This window comes from Meles meles, chromosome 5 (assembly GCF_922984935.1).
Source record: "Meles meles chromosome 5, mMelMel3.1 paternal haplotype, whole genome shotgun sequence".
NCBI lineage: Eukaryota > Metazoa > Chordata > Mammalia > Carnivora > Mustelidae > Meles > Meles meles.
In genome coordinates, this window is record NC_060070.1 from 73,078,801 (window position 1) to 73,096,119 (window position 17,319).

The following is a 17,319-nucleotide window of genomic DNA, read 5'->3' on the forward strand; positions in this document are numbered from 1 at the left end:
GGTGCTATTTCTTTAATATTTCTAGCATGTCAGTCAACTCCAAATTGGTTAAGATTAGATACTTCAGTTAAGAAAAAAACGAACCTCCTCAGTCTTCCATCAGAATGACAAGGATAAATCCCAGAAGAGGGACTAGGAAAAAAACACTTAAAAAAATTAACTCATCAGGATGTCTGGGTGGTACAGTCAGTTGAGCATCTGCCTTTGGCTCAAGTCATGATCTCAGGGTCCTGAGATAGAGTTCTACCTCTGGCTCTCTCGTCGGGGAGCCTGCTTTTCCCTCTCCCTCTGACCCTCCCCCAGCTCATGCTTGCTCTCTCTTTCTCTCTGTGTCTCAAATAAATAAATAAAATCTTTATTCTTTTACTTTTTAATCTAAAGGAAAATGGTAAGAAATGAGGAGATGAAAAGAAATCCAGATTTTTTCTATTCAACTGCCATTCAAGAATATTTTTGAGCATAATAAATGCCAGGGAGTGTTCATTTCTCGTTGAGGGTGAGATGATACACTTAGAAGAGATAGAGGTCTGCTGCTGTTTTCAGATCTTTTGGGGTTAAACACTTTGAAAACAGCTAAGGTAGGTTTGTTCCTGGAGAGAAATTGTTGCTGTTGTTTCAATACCAAATACAGGTTGTATCGTCAAATGTGCTGAATTTGCTCTTGGGAAAAGTGCTCAATTTGCCATGTCAAGTATTAAGGACAGAAAGAAGGGAGGAAGGAAGTAAGGAAGATAAAGGAAGGGAGGGAGAGAGGGAGGGAAGAAGAGAAGGAAGAAACTATTTTAGTTCTAGCCTCATCAGTTGTCTAAAAAAGGCAGAAGCTGCCCATCATTTCTTGAGGAGAGAATTACCTCTTATCTGTGAGGAAAAAGAGGGAAAAATCACTCATACTTGATCTGTTCATGGTAGTCCCTTTTAAAATTTCATTTGCATAGAACACATTAGAAAGAAAAAAAGAACCAAAATCATCCCAAACACTGGACTTTCAATGTGCCAGATTCCATTAGGGAATACTTGTTACTTTTGTGACCGATGGCAGCTAGATGTTTAAACAATGGTGCGTGGGCTACCGAATCATCTGAGGTCAGTACTCAGAGACACCTTGGGTGTGCTCTAGCATAATGCACTCTTTGGGTAGCTTGAAGACTGAATCTTTGAGAATGCAGTTGCCTTGCCCAAAATGTATTTCTAGAGAGTGACAAGTTGTCATTAAGGTCAAGGTCACACTGTCCTCAGAATCTTTAATATTTTGTTATCTAAATTTTATCTGATTCCATGGAAATGGTCATTGAATTTTCTTGAAAAAAGATCACTACCTGTTCTGCTCTTTAGAAGTCTCCTTTCAGAGCTGTTCTTGATTTGAGTAAATGTGCATCAACTTGACTTATCCAGCTATGTTTAGCCCCTAACCCTCTACCCCATCCCTACAGATTCAGGTGAGAATCCCTAAGACTCACCTCTAAAGCAGTCATGTTCTTCTGGTTGGCTGCAGATAAGCGATTAGCCTCTCTGATTTTCTCCATGGCTTCTCTCAACAGGTCCCAAGCATTATCAACTTTGTCTTTGTAGTCTGCCAATATCGTCTGGAGACCCTTCTCCATTTCCTCGTTTTTACCTCGGGACTCTCCAAATAACTTCTTCACTTTCTTCAGAAGGCCTTCGGCAGCTCTGCAAGCAGCCCAGCCCAATAACAGACAATAAGCCCTTGTCACTGCCTCACGGTTTATTGGTATTAAAACCGTGTTACAAAAAGATGTTAGCATTCAAAGAACAGAAAAATAAGACAGTATTTAAAGAAGATTGACTATACTAAATCAAGATGAAAATGGATACCTGAAAAGTGGTAAGACCATTTATCATTAATATTAAAGTACAAAAATATACACATTTAAAATGTATTAGTAATAGAGTATTTTCAATTTGAAAGAGCACGTTTTTCTCATAATCTGACTGATAAAGTAAATTTTATGATCCACTTCACATAGCCCTGCCCAAAAAAGCCCCCAGGGTCACCACGTGATACATTTCCTCCATTCCTTTGAATATAAGGTATGAACGTTGATATATTCGTTTAGAAATTGTGAAGAGAACCATTCTTGATGTGCTAATACAATATCTTTTCTTTTTTCTTTCAGCTGAGTGACCTGGGAGTTTCCTGATTTTAACTTAATGGTTTTCCTAATGTGATAACATTCTGAGCCTTTAAAAAAAGACCAAACACTTGGACAACAGTAGTTCTCAAGCTAACCGGCATCATAATCCCCGACATGCTTGCCAAAACAGATTGCTTGGCCCCATCCCCAAATTTCTGGATTCGGTAGGTCTGGGGTAGAGTTTAATAGTTTGTATATCTAGGGGCACCTGGGTGGCTCAGTGGGTTAAGTGTCTGCCATTGGCTGGGTCATGATCCCAGCATCCCGGGATAGAGCCCCACATTCAGCTCTCTGCTCATAGGAAAGGCTGCTTCTCCTTCTCCCTCTTCCTGATGCTCCTCCTGCTATACTCTCTCTTTCTCTCTCAAATAACTAAAATCTTTATAAAAATAATTTATATGTGTAACAAGTTCTCAAGTGTTGCTGATACTGTTCATAATATATATATATTATTTAAGTATTAATATCATCACTTTGAAGTTAGGTGACTATAAAAGTAAACAGCTATTTTTTTATTGAATGTATGGTCACATAATTCATCTGCATTAGTAAAATTGCAATTATTATTCCCAATCTCAAATTTTCAGCCCTAAATTCAAAGTAGTAGGCATTTATTATTTGATGACTCTTCTATTCAGCATTTCCTAAAATGACAAAATGCTCAAAATGGATTGCTAAATTCACAACTCTATTTATCCAGAGATATTTTCATTAAAAGAACAACAACAAAAAACTATTGATGGTTTAGAAGTCCCTAATGCAAGCAATTAATAAAGCAAGTCCTAGTTATGGAAGGGATAGCACCAGAAAAGATCATTTATTTAATTGTTTAAATATAGGAAAACATGCTTTAATCCATTTTAGAGCAAGATAAATAATAACTAAGTGAAAAATAATGAAGTCTCTTCTACTCATAAGTGTGATGAAAATTTTAGAAAACTGTTAGCAATCTGGAAAGCTCACTGTATCAAATGAAAAAATAATAAAGCATCTACTCACACTAACTCATCTTCAGCAACTTCCTTTTGTTTGTCTAGATTTTTCCTTCTCAGTTCTGCCATCATCTGATCAATCTCTTTCTGAAGCGCTTGCAAATTTCTCTCAAAGGCCGTGTCTTGAGTTCCGAGAGTTTCATTTAGTCTTACAGCTTTTTCATTTACAGCTGCAGGGGGTAAGACAAATTTTGTAAATTAGTAAACAAAAGAGCCACACGCAAAAATGGCAGCAAGCATCTGCTCTTCCCCAAGATCTCCAAATTAAATGTAGTTTGCCACGGGTGTTCCTGCTGGGAACAGAGAGGTAGTTAATAACGATCCATAACAACAGGGAAAGGTGACATATTTGTCCAATTATATTTCTTTTGTGGGGCACAGTAATTGAAGCATGGTGTTTCTATCTCACAAGGAAAAACACGCTAATAAAGAAATGGCCCAAACCTTCTTCAAGTAAGAGGTAAACAATGAGACACAAAGCACACCCCTCGGAAGATGAAAACACAAGGTCTGTGCTACTGCTAAGACACAATCATATTCAGTCAATCTGCAAATAGCGAGCACAGAAAAACCTCTCAGTGATGAGGTCTCTGAAAACAAACCTGCCCTTGCTCTTCCACACCGTTGTTTAAAGGAATGAGGGAGGAAGCACTGGACTTGGGATGAGGGTTATACATTAGGGCTCAAAGCTACCTTCTAGCCATAGCACTCATGGTAAGAGTCTGTGTTTATTATGCATTGAATAAAGAAAACTTCAAACTGGGATCTTCAGAATCTAAGGATTCTCTGGGTGCTTCAGGTATTCTACAAACAATGTCTATTCTGTCAAGTATCTATCTGATAGGTTAGAATTCTGGGCAAGTTTCATTTGAAAAAAGAATTCTATTTCAAATAAAAGTCAGAACAACCGGTGCGTTGAAACAGTTATGCAATTCTACCACTGGTTTTAGGCCAACTTCTCCAGAAGTGTGTTTTATGATGCATTAACTTAACAAGGTGAAGGGAGGTGTTTTCTCAAAGTCTCGTGTGCCAATCCCTTATCTCTGTAATATCACCCGTGAATGTCCTTAGAATAAGGCCCTGCGTTGGCCAAGAGACATTTTCTATTATTCCATGTTATATCCTAAGATGTCATTTAGGGCATAAGGAATACTGAAAATTCACTTCTACTCTTGGAGAAACTTTTCTGATTAGCACTGGGTGGAGGTGTTCCAAGGGTACTTATTGCAGGTTCCTTTAACAGGTGCACACTGGCTGAACAGAGCTGCCATGAAGGTGTGACATAGTGGTTCTGATCAGCCTCACCAGGGAACTTACTAGAAATGGAGATTCTCAGGCCCTACCTCAGACTTACTGACCTAAAAATTCTAGGGCTAAGGGTCTAGCAATCCTTAGTTTAACAAGTCCTCCAGGGGCTTCTCCTCTGTACTAGAGTTTGAAAATCATGGTTTAGAAGAAAGAATTGGGCTTCAATCTTGAATTTTACCCTTCCCAAAATGCATGTTTCAAATTCTCTTTTCATGATTAAGGTATTTGGTTAGAAAGTTGCTGCCATCAACCACTTAATCTGACAGCCACAATCCAACCAACAGAACAATTTAAATAAGCTGTTTTAGAGAAAACACATGGCCACTCCTAGCCCTGTGGTAGAAATTTTTGTTCAGGTGCCATATTCCTAGAAGTTAGTGAGGCTAGTTTGCTCTTTGTCAACTCCTTAATAGTCCTACTTTGACATACACCGAAGAACCTTCTCAAGAATTCACCACTACAGTTGCTAAGTTATCACTTAGGCTGCATTGTGTTTCTTAAGGAAAAACAGTGATGATGGACTGATTAACTGGAAAGCTCCTCGATCCAGTAGACTTTGTGAGAACTATGGCAGAATGCTAATTATTAAAATGTAAGGTTTATACTTCTTAGATCTCAGGAAAGGTGGTAGATATATGTTGATTTTAACTAATTGTATCATGTAACTAACACTGACCTCATTTGCATTCAAAAATCCCACTTTTCAAATTGCCAAAGGTGTAGGTTTTTGTTTTTTTATTAAGTGAATATATAAATGAGCTTTGATAGAAATATTTTTTGAAATTTGATTGAATTTAGGTCCTGGGCCTGTTATTTTTTTCTTTGATAAAGTGAGTATATAAAAGAACTTTGATTAGAGATATTTTTTGAAATTTGATTGAATTTAGGTCCTGGGCTTACATAGTTCTAAGGGGGTAATGTGAGAAATACAGACTTGCTTGTGGTTGGTCTATTCTCAAAACTAAACTTCTGCAGAGAAGAACTTGCTGGAAAAAGAATAAGAGAGAGGAAAGGAAAGGAAAAGAAAAAGATGACTGTACCTTTTGAAACATAAGCATCATGTTTTCAAAAATGAAAGTACTATGTAAGCAACTGGAAGAAATTATTAAGCCACACAAAAACGATGTTAGCAAAATGATACTGAATTTTAAAAAAAAGTGTCATTTTAGTAGGAGAGATGTGATTGCTCCCCTACTTTTATATTAACTTGGAAATTCTCTGAATATTTTTAAACTGAAGATGAACATGTCAGTCTCTTAGATTCAAAAGTATACACTATCAGCTCAGTACATGTTCAACAGAATTGAAAATAATTATGACATTAATATAGCTCTGAAATTTACTTATTTCTACTTTATTTCAAAGAAAATTTTAAGTAGTTTTGAAATATCTTTAAAAACAAGATAAAATTAAAATAATAGGAGATGAAGTAAAGATAAAAAATAATATCCAAAGACATATTAATAGTGTCTCAGTAACCAAAGCATAGAAGAGAATATAAAAGGGATACTTAAGACGTATACAGTATCTGTAACATACAAATACATTAATCCCTCAGGAGAAACAAAGTTGTTTTTCATACTGAACAAAAAAAAAAATCCTCTGATGGATAAATTCATCATGAATGACAAGTACTACTATGACCTGAGCAACAGGAAAGAAGGTGTCTAGCATTTAGTAAGTCCTAGTATATCTCAGTACAATGATAATGTTATGAGTTGTTTTTATATACATGTATACATATGTGTGTGTGTGTGTGTGTATTCACTCATTAATTCTATTAGTTCATGGAACAAAATATAGAGTATTGGTGATCTAATTCGGAGTCATAACAAAGTAGATTTTAAAAATTATAGGGAGATAAGAATGCCTTAGATTAATAGACCTTGATAATTTATGAAGAGATCATTACTTATAATGGAAGATAGAGGGAATAAGGTATCCCATCTATCTAAAAATAAAACTCGACAAATGCCAGGCAAACACATTCACTTTTCCCACAGCAATTTATTGTCACTAATAAAACCTAAAAGTACTGCTATTATCCGCAATTAGTGTAGTTCGTTCTAAGAAGGAAAAAAAAAAAAATGGGTGTGGTTATGTTGTACAACCCACTCATGGCTTTCGGGGAGTTTTCTTTTCTTTTAAAAAAAATCTACTGAACTGCCAAGACTTGTGGTACATATAAACATCTCAGTCAGGGTTTCATTTGCCTCTGGCATATTCAGATTTAAACATTCAGGAAATTTTTTTTTTAAAGATTTTATTTATTTATTTGACAGACAGAGATCACAAGTAGGCAGAGAGGCAGGCAGAGAGAAAGGAGGAAGCAGGCTCCCTGCTGAGCAGAGAGTCCCATGCGGTGCTTGATCCCAGGACCCTGGGATCATGACCTGAGCCAAAGGCAGAGGCTTTAACCCACTGAGCCACTCAGGCACCCCTAAACATTCAGGAAATTTCAACAGTTGGATTAGTTTTGCCAAAGTTTTTATAAAGCGCTGTGCATATCATGTGTGTTACCATTTATATCAGTGGCTGCCGGAAGAAGGGAGCAGTGTCCACATTTCTCCCTGGTACAGGAGCATAGCTATCCCACATGGACCTTCATGTAAATTAGGAAAAAGTTGTCCTGTCTGGACAGACACAACCAGGCTGCCTGACAGATGCACAATTTAGAGAAGGGAGACACCTTTGATGATACCTATCCCTTTTCTCTGATGGATGGACTGTGGGTGATGAGCAAAACCTGGATGAAAACCCATCTCCACCTGCCCCCTCCTGGTGCCTTTGTGCAGTGCACAGACTGGATAGTGGGTACAAGGCAGAGTGAACCCATGAGCAGTGCTGAAGTTGGAGTCTATGGAAAACATGGGCCAGCATTTATCCTTATACATGGATATTTGATTGAAATCATTTCAAAATAAGTTTCCAGGACTGGCTGTGAGTATTGAGTGCTTGAGATTGAGGTAGAAGGAAAAGGGAAATTACTTGGGTATTGACCAGTGCCTTCACGGATCCAGGCAGAAATTGTTTTACCTGCAATGGGATTTTTTTTTCTGTGAGGGCTGAGTGGAGAACATTTCAAGTCGCATTAATGGGAAATAAAACTGGGGAAAGCACAAAAAACTCCATAAAGCAGAGGTAAACCGTAATGAGTAATTGAGAATTTGCCAGTAGGCGTAACTTCTTTTTCAGATCCTGATATGTTTTGCCTCAGATTAAAAACTCTGTTGCTTCTTTCAGTGGGGAATCTTTGGGAGTTTCTGTCTCTTCCTGGCTAGTGATTCCTAAGAATTACCTGTCAGGATCTGCCTTGAAGGTTATCTCACATTCTTATTTATTTGGTTATATTTCCAAGCAAAATATCTAAAACACGCAACACTATAGAGTAATCAAAATATTTTTAAAAGAAAAAGCCCAAAGCATTTTTCCTACTTTTTAAACCTGCATATTTGTTTACTGTTTAATAATAGAAACTTACGATTCAGAGTTTTTTAGTATCTTCTTTAAGAGTTCTTAATCTGGGGTTTAACCCCCAAATGGCTTCTACTTTGATCCTCCATCATATCGGTAGAGGCCAAGCACTAATTCCTAGAGAATTATGGACCAAATGCAGTGAAGCTTCTGGTAATATAGGAAGTTCAGACTCTAAGCAACAGATGTTCATTGAAACCAAGTATTTTAAAAGCCATTTTGAGAAACTAAAGCGCTGCTTTATTAATATACTGTGTAAAATGATAAAATTAGCTTTTTAAAAAATTAATCTTTCCAGTAGTTTTGAATACAAACAACAGCAAAGCATAAGTTTATTGATTATCTACTGCTCAAAAACTAAGGCATTCCTAAGGGACTGCATTCCATTCACCATGACCCCGGCCTCATAATGACTAACTCACTGCCTGTTGTCTCTTATTTAACACTGTAGATTGTAGATGCTCCACAGATCATGTCCTTGACAATCCCAACCAAAGTATTTTTCAAAACCCGACCCTCAGATTGAGAAATGGCATTTCTTACTAGAGAAATTCCAGTCCTGTGTAATCCCTTTTTCTATTTTTCTGGTGGGAAACATAATGATTAAATTAAAGGATTCTAATACCTTCCGCATCCTGGGCAAGCTCCTTAATGAATTCTCCTAAGGAGTCTGCTCGCCTGTTGGTCCTCTCAGCATCCTGTCCGGTTTGCTCGCCATCTGCTGTCACTTTGGTAGCCTAATGATCCAAATTCAGGAAAAGCATAATTAATTGAGATGATGAAGCTACAGTGAGATAAGCTCCCACTAGCTACATTTTCCTTCACATATAACTCTGAGCCAAAGGCAATCGATGAATTATTGATCAGATATACTGGAAATGACACCCCGTGCTCAAGTATACAATTAAACTTTATTACTTCTTCCATTAAATGGAAATCAGAGAGCTGTATTGGGTCTTTTTAGAACCCTTGCTATATGCAATGACACAGAAGAAGCGATAAAACACAATTATTTTTGAAGTATCTTTGAGGTAGTGTTGCCAAAAGTCTTTAATGGATTTTTTAGCCTCCACATGTTGCAGTTTTGTCCATATTTTATTTACTGAAAAAGTGTGGAGCGTAGCAATGATCTCTGGAGGAGGCCCAGGCAGTCTGTCTCAATAAGCTTGATCCTATAGATGCAGTCGAGATCAATACGTTAATTAAAGAAACAAAGAGGGAGAAATGCTTAGCTACTAAGTAGTAAATGCTTATTTTATAACACTCCTAAAGATGCCAGGAACACGTTAAAGAAGAATAAAGGCTAACTCTTCCCATACGTCATCATTGGAAAAGACGGCGGTTAAGCACAGGACCACACATCATGGTCAACAAAGTGAACAACTCCGCAAATAGCTTCATCTCCCAAAGAATGTACCCACACATTTGCGCCTTCCTGCACATTGAAGTGCCACGCAACACAAAGGAATCCATTTAACGTGTTTATCGTTAAGATATGCTATATTTAGTTAAACAAAAGGGGCATATGTAACATTCAGTTTCTTAAAAGATACAAGGTTTAGAGCACCTTGAAGTGGGTGTACAGTTTCTCTCTTGATGCATGTGCATATGCTAATAGGACTTCCTTTTTTTTTTTTTTTTTACTAAAAAGATAGGGATAATCTAACTATAGATAATGGATGACAGAATCACAAACAGCCTTAAAATAATTTGAGAAAGGTCCAAATTGGCAGAGTATTAATTCTCTATAATCCCATACAGAGTGTTTGCCTTCTAGACATGCCCAGAGATTCTAAATTTTTTTCTTACACATAAGTGGATTTTAGATAGAAATTAAAATAGAACTAAACGTCTGGCCAACACAGAACATCGTAAGAGATGCTATAGAAATTATACTGCCTTTTGTGATTTCCCAGGGGGCAGTAAGAGGTTTAGTTCCTGACCACTTTCAAGATTTTACATGAAAGGTAGACTACAAAGTCCAACTATCATCAACTAGTTTCTCAACCTGTGAGTGTTACCATCACAAATAAAAAGATGAAAGGGTAAGATCCACGGGAAGTTTTAAAAATCTCTCTTAACAGTCTGCAGTAAATATCCAGAATTATTTGGAGGGTGCTAACCAATTGGTCAAGTAACTTTTTACATATACACTCCACGTGCATATACACATACCTACAACTTTTTAAATGTTATTTTTAAACTACTAAAGTCAGCTGCTTAAGAGGCTGGCCGTCTAAGCTATTATAAATGTTTATCTAGAATGAATTGACTGTACTCTACAATATCACTCCCATTTTCACATATCACAGACGATACTAAGGGATTTGATCTACATTATGGTCGTTTTTATTATCTTAAATATTAACGTATTACCAGCACTGTATTGCCACACCTGGTGTACATTATAATTTAAACTTAAAATTTATTCCTTGCTTTATCAATATCTTATACTACTAAAAGATCGTAACTTACATATTCACACGACAAAGGCTGCAAATTCGATGCATAGCCAAAAGCATTTAATTTTTAAAAATAAATGTATATTGAGGCACTGCCTCTTTTAAATTCTGGATGATCATGAACTGGTCATGCCTTTAATTCTTCTTCCTTAATTTATACAACGATATATAAGAGTCATCGTTAATAAACTTGGTACTGATTATAGGAACACTCCAATAGTAAGATGTCAAGAATTCTAAATGATCCATGGTAAGAAACAAATTAGAAGAGTTATCACGAAGACACTATGCAATCAACCTCCCAGGCTTCTGTTTAGTATGTAAAACTATGCCAAACTCTTCCTTTCTTAGGCTCGGATCCTGCTGTCTTTACCTGGAATCAACTTCCCCTCTGTCCTTTCAATGGCTCCTTCTCTTCTGTCATCTTTCAGCTTCAGTGTCCCATCTAGCTGTGGTCATTTCTAGGGCACCTAGCCGGGATTCCAGACTTTCCACAGAACATTTTCGTGATAGCACCATGCATTTTAGAATTACTTAGGACTCCCTTATTTATTGGTTACCTCCCTCACTAAAGGGTAATCTGTAAGAGAGCAGGAACTTCATCTGTTTTGCTCATCACTTTATATCCAGCTCCTAGTGTCCTAGAGTGATGCCTGAGTGAAAATATTCAATGAATGTTCAATTAGTGATTAAGCAATTACCTAATGAATCTTGCCAACCTTATTACCATTCTCTTTCTTTTTTAAGATTTTATTTATTTATCTGCCAGAGACAGAGAGGGAGAGAGTATAAGCAGGGAGGGCAGCTGGCAGAGGAGAAGCAGGCTCCCCACTGAGCAAGCAGCCTGATGTGGGACAGAATCCCAGGATCCTGGGATCCTGACCTGAGCTGAAAGGAGACACTTAACCAACTGAGCCACCCAGGTGTCCCTTATTACCATTCTTATTGCCTGCCTTTCTATGAACACTCCCTGTTTATAATGTTGTTCCTTAACTCCTCTCCAATTAACCAAAATTAATCCAGCCTTCAAGAGTCAGTTCCAACTCAACCTTCTCAGTGAAGCCATCCTTGATTATTTTGGCTTATGCTTTATTATATTTTTTCCCTTTTCTTTTCTTTCTTTCCTTTTAAATTTTTTCTTTTAATATGCCATGAGATATTGTGATTATATATCTTTCAAAGAACTTTCCCAGCTGCATCTTCCAATTCTTCCAAAAGACTACACCAGTCTTTCCAGTGCAATAAATTGGATTCTGTATTATACTTCTGCCTTCCTTCTCTTTTTGAAAGAAGTATCATCCTAATGACATCAATGGTCATACATTCTTATCTAATGAGGAAAAATATTTACAAACATCAGAAACCCAGTTCTGAAACATTTGCATTAATCCTGAACTGAATTAGCATTTTCTGGCTTTAAAGAAAGGCAGCAGTTTGAACTTGTGACTTGTTGATAAACACATTTTCACTGAGGGAAGGGAAGGAGAGTGAATGCTGCATTTCTCTGTTGGCCCCAAAGTGCTAAATCTCACAAAGGGATACTTGCAAAGCAAACAAGCAATGGTGATTTTAAAACTTTTCACTGCATCACAACAATAAAGCAAACAGTAATTAAAAACCTACCATTTTTTCCCTCAAAACAAACTAAAAAACAAAACAAAACAAAAATGTAAACAGGAAGATAGCTCTATTTTTGCAGTTCCTCCAATCATGTTAGAAGGGTCTCAAATTCAATGATCAAAAAAATTTCAAATAGCAGTATTTTCATTTTCAGATGTTCCTCTTTTCTCCCACCCCCCCAGGCATTTAACTGAAAGAATAGGCTTTCTTACATATTAATTTTATACATATGTGAAGCAGCAGGAACTATCAATAATTTGGCATTTCTGTTTATAGTTGCTCCAATAGTTTTTTTTTAATTTCATAAAGCTATTATCCAGTTTTGCTCCAAAATAGAGATTGTAGATTCTAGGTAGCAAAGATTTTTTTTTTTTTAAGATTTATTTGAGAGAGAGAGAGAGAGAGAGAACATGAGCAGGGGAAGAGAACCTCAAGCAGACTCCCTACCCATTGGCCAGCCAGATGCAGAGCTTGATCTCATGACCCACGAGATCATGATCTCAGCTGAGACCTAGAGTCTGACACTTCCTGAGCAACCCAGGCACCCAACATAACATTCTGAAATCAATGTTTAGTCCAAGAAATGTGAAGCAGGGCGTTACACTAAATTTTTGGATTCGATACACGAAAAAAAAAGGTGAAACCTAGGAAAAGTTTCCTCACATTTTGTAGCAGAAAGAGACCTGCAAAATCTTTGATTTGTGTGAATTTTACACACTGTACAGATCTGTGGCATCTGCTAACTGCAGCAGAGGTGCACATATTTATCCCTGCCTTGTATCCCCACCCCCAACCGTCTCCTACCTTATACCAACTATCATGCGTAGGAGCCCAAGTCATTGGAGACAACCAGTAAATGCAGTGCGGTGACCTGCTGTGAAACATCAGAGAAAAAAAAAAAAGTCCCTTTCCAGCTTCATCTAAGTTTTGGTGTAGAAGAAAATTGACAGCCAAGTTCTCATTCTTCTCAGAAGAAAACTGTGTTCATAGCACAAGTCCTTCAGGAAATCCTAGTGCCTTTAAGCTTTCTGTGACTTCTTAGTCTGGAGTTGCTCATTGAGTGTAGCTCACAGACTCACTTCCACCTACTGCAACTCGACCACTGTCACCCCCCCTCCCCGGCTCCTTGACCCACCTACATCTTTTTTTTTTTTTTTAAAGATTTTATTTATTTATTTGACAGACAGAGACCCCAAATAGGCAGAGAGAGAGAGGAAGGGAAGCAGGCTCTCTGCCGAGCAGAGAGCCCAACGTGGGGCTCGATCCCAGGACCCTGGGATCATGACCCGAGCCGAAGTCAGAGGCTTTAACCCACTGAGCCACCCAGGCGCCCCGACCCACCTACATCTTAAACTAGTCCATTTAACACCAGAATCAAATGTTCCTGGGTTTGGCTAATTTGCTGCAGGAGTTGAGAATGTTCTTGGCCTCATGCCGCAATGCTAGAGGCAGGGAAGGATTCTGTTGAGTCATTTGTCTCATCTGTTGAAACTGAGGCTGATCCATAGGAATTCAAGTGGTCTTCTCCAGAACTTGTTGTAGGGTTGCTGCAGCTGCAGCCACTGCAGACTGAGGAGCCAGACCCCGTGCTAGCTGCTGAGGAGGGAACCAACCACAACCCAACTTTCTCTGTCTCCAGGATTCCCATAGAAAGAGGCCCCACTACTCTGTCAGGGTAGTTAGAACAAGCTCTCAGAGCTGCAATCATTTGCTGGCCTTCATGACCCATAGACATGATCTTGGTTACCATGTTCTCACAAGACTGCCCTGTGACACACACACACCTCTTGCATCTTCAAACGGTTTGGCCAAGAAGACTCTCCTGATCTACCCTCCGTTGATGGTGGACTTATAGCCACTGCTGCTTCTGCTGGCTTTTCTGCAGGATTTTCTTGTTTCACTGCCCCAAGAGGTACAGGTGTGGGAGAAGGAGCTGAAGCAGGGGCATGGGTGTGGCCCCAAGCCACAGCCCACGCCACCATAAGTGCCTCCAGGTTTCTTCATCAACTTGATATTCTTTTAGTATCATCAAGGAGGACTTTGCCAGAATAAATTAATATTTGACCTACTATAGGAAAGACATCTTTCTCCCTTTTCAGACTCAACCTTCTCGTTGGTGACTTCATTGTCTCCCGGGGGTCAATGTCAGGCTTGTTGCTGGACAGTCTGAAGGGCAACCTGCTTGGTGCAACCAGGCAGCTCCACACTGGGTCTGCTGGCCACTGGGTAGGACCCTTTCTTAGATTTTCAAAAACAACTATCATTACCACCATTCATGATGATGTTGAGTAATTACTTTGTTAGGTGTTTTGCCATGTCTATCGATCTCTGTCCTTGGGGCTGAGGCTAGGTCTTATTTATTCATTCATTCATTCATTCATTCATTCCTCAGAGTGCCAGGCATAGTAGATATTGAGTGATTAGCTGGACTAGTGAATTATCTACAAATCCCTTTGAAGTTCCAACATCTGTTGGAGGAAACAAACAAACAAACAAACAAACAAAATCTCTATGCCTGCCCAATACCATGCAAACTGGCCTTCTGCCAGGTGCTAGGCTTGCCAGTGAATGTGGATGGCTGGGCAGTTTCTGGGTATTTTTCAGAGCCTAATGGGAAGCTTGTTTAGGAGGAGAGCCAAGCACACTTCATCTTGTCATTTGCCTCATGGTCATTAAAGACTAACCTGCAGTTACACACCAAATAGCACGTGGGTGCAGGCAGGGGTGGGGTTGGGATGAGGCAGAACTCTTTAGGGCCAGCACAGTGCTTACTGGGGGAGAAGGTAGCCTTCCCCTGCAAGAGATAAGAAGAGCCGCCCCTCTCGGCAGTGCTCCAGAAGCGGAGGAAATGTGAGGTTCCTGGCAAAAAAAAAAAAGGCATTGACTCATGGTATTAGCTCTCTAAAAGGTGAGTGATAATGTCAGGCTCAACCATACCCTGGATTGATATGTGTTTTCAGAAGGGCCTGTAATATTCTCTTGTGTCTCATTTACTCTTCCTGACTTTAAAGATACACAGAGGGCATAATCCCTATTATTATACTGATGAAAGAGTAGTTATGGAGAGGGTAAGTGACTCCTCTGAACTCATACAGACAGGGAATTGGGAGCAAAACACAAACTTTCTCACAGCTTTATATTTTGTTCATTTCAAGCACTAACTTATATTATGCTAATATCCGGGAAGACTAGGAAAATACATGAAAAAGTTGAGCATTCTGGATGGGAGGAGGGATGCTGCTTGGGCTCAGGTAGTACTTGAAGGGTAGTACTTGAAGTGTATCACCTTAAGGTTTTAGTAAATTAACATATTTAAAAATCCATGGCAGAACATCATATACAGACATTTTTAAAAGTCATGTCTTATTACACAGTAATTAAATTGAAGAGTCACCCTTGTCAAAACCACCCATGAGAGACTCCATAAAGGAAGCCTATGACAAATGCACTATCGCCTATGCAGAGTGGTGACAGATAGCGGTATCATGGTGAAATTCATGACAATCAGTTTCACCCAGGACAGGCTATCGATAATGTTACAGATGAATGCTAACTACTACATGATAGGAGCTCTCTGTCTGATTCAGTTTGGCTTTTCTTGCATCTTATTAAATTGCCATTCCATCCCTTAGTCATATTCCCTCCTATTCACTATTATCTTGTCCTTTGAGTATTTGACAAATGTCTTTTCATTTATCCTACTATGTTGTACAATCTTCCGTTCATTCTCTATCTTTGATTTTCTAATTTTTAAATCCTCTTACCTCAGTTCTACAATCTTTCCAGTGTTTCTAACTGATGCCTTAAGCAATACCTTGTGTATCTCTTTTACCTTGGATGATCTTTTTTTAAATTCAAGTTCGCTAAGCTACGTATTTTTTCCTTCTATTTTTCTTTTTCCTTTTTTTTTTTTTGGAGTATTTATATTAGACAGCATGCATTACCATTAGGCATGCATTAATTTACTTCTGAACAATGTAGCTGTTACTTTCTTGCTTTAGCTCAAGCAGTTCTCACTGTGCCTCTTGAAATCTGCACATAATTTTCTTGGTTGGATATTACTAGTGTCTTTCATTTTCTGCTTTTTTATGTTAAAACTAGAATTTAATGGGGCAAATCTAACTAGTGAATAGAAAACATTGCTTAGATGCCATTTGCTTTTGCATTTGCAGACTTATATGGTTTCCTGCTAAAATTAAATTTCAGATCTAATCATTTATATGATATTCTCAAGAGTCATCTTCAAAAACTACCAGTTTTGTATATCTAAGAGTCAGTGAAGTACTCCTCAGGCAAGCTATTAGGCAATACACAAAGAAAGCGATAGGGAGAATCCAGGTGGCTCTCTGGAATGGTAATAAGTGACTTCTATACAATTTCTCCCTAAATAGTTCAGGTGTCAATTTTAAGAGTTCCAAACTGAACAAGTATGATGTGCTTGATATTCTCTTTCTCTCTCTTTTAAAATATAATAGCGGAAATAAAAAAACACTGCTGACAACTTGAACTTCTTAACACTATAAATAAGGTAAACATACAATATTGCTGGCACTTAAGTCATTTAAAAAGTAGTTCATCATTTCTGGAATAATTTGATTTAAATTTGATTTTAAATAGGCAGTAAAAGACAATGGAAATAAAGCTGAATTCTGATATTTTATGTAGTTCAGTTTATTACATATTATTCTTACCTTATGGATAAACATTTAGGAGATGTTTATCAAAGGAAGTAAAATATCCAACTGAATATAATTATAAAAACATGCCTGATTTTAGTGTATTTTTGAGACATTAAAAAATCAATGTTTATTTTGAGTTTTTCTACTTGTCATCTAGTTGTTCAAATGCTATTAAATTAGTCACAGTTAATTAATTAAACAAATTACTGAACTACTGTGTGCATGACATTGGTGATACTGTAGTGAGAAAAAAAATTAAAAGACATACCTCCTGTGCTTTTCAAGCCTATAGTCTGATAGAGTAGAGAAGTATTTGTTGAGTGATCATGAAAATAAATTTATAATTACAAACTGAAGAAAAGGTACAATAGTATAAGACAGTAATGTAAGACACCTAAAATGTCTCTCATAGGGCAGGGTTCCATAAGCTGAGGTTTGAAAGGTGAAATGGAATGAATAGAAGTTAACAAGATACAGGAGAAGGTGATTTACTTCAAAGGTTAAGAAAACATGTGGAAAGGCTGTGGTGGGATGAGGTAACTGAAGGGCAGTATGGCTGGAATGCATATTGCCAGAAGCATAGGTGGCAGGAGATGTGGCCAGCAAGAGGATTTGAAGCTTTAACTTAAAA

General features: G+C 37.9%; 1 protein-coding gene and 1 pseudogene across 2 annotated transcripts in view; both read right to left on the minus strand.

The window, feature by feature from the left end:
• Positions 1–17,319, minus strand: part of LAMA2 (laminin subunit alpha 2) — a 661,080-nt gene that overhangs the window by 129,378 nt on the left and 514,383 nt on the right. For both annotated transcript variants that reach the window (XM_046006188.1, XM_046006187.1), the window contains exons 35-37: positions 8,553–8,664; positions 3,153–3,315; positions 1,458–1,668 (exon numbers count right to left, since the gene is read on the minus strand). In XM_046006188.1, coding sequence (XP_045862144.1) covers positions 1,458–1,668; positions 3,153–3,315; positions 8,553–8,664 — 486 coding nt within the window. The remainder of the gene's footprint in view (positions 1–1,457; positions 1,669–3,152; positions 3,316–8,552; positions 8,665–17,319) is intronic.
• Positions 13,358–13,991, minus strand: LOC123941537 (annotated as a pseudogene).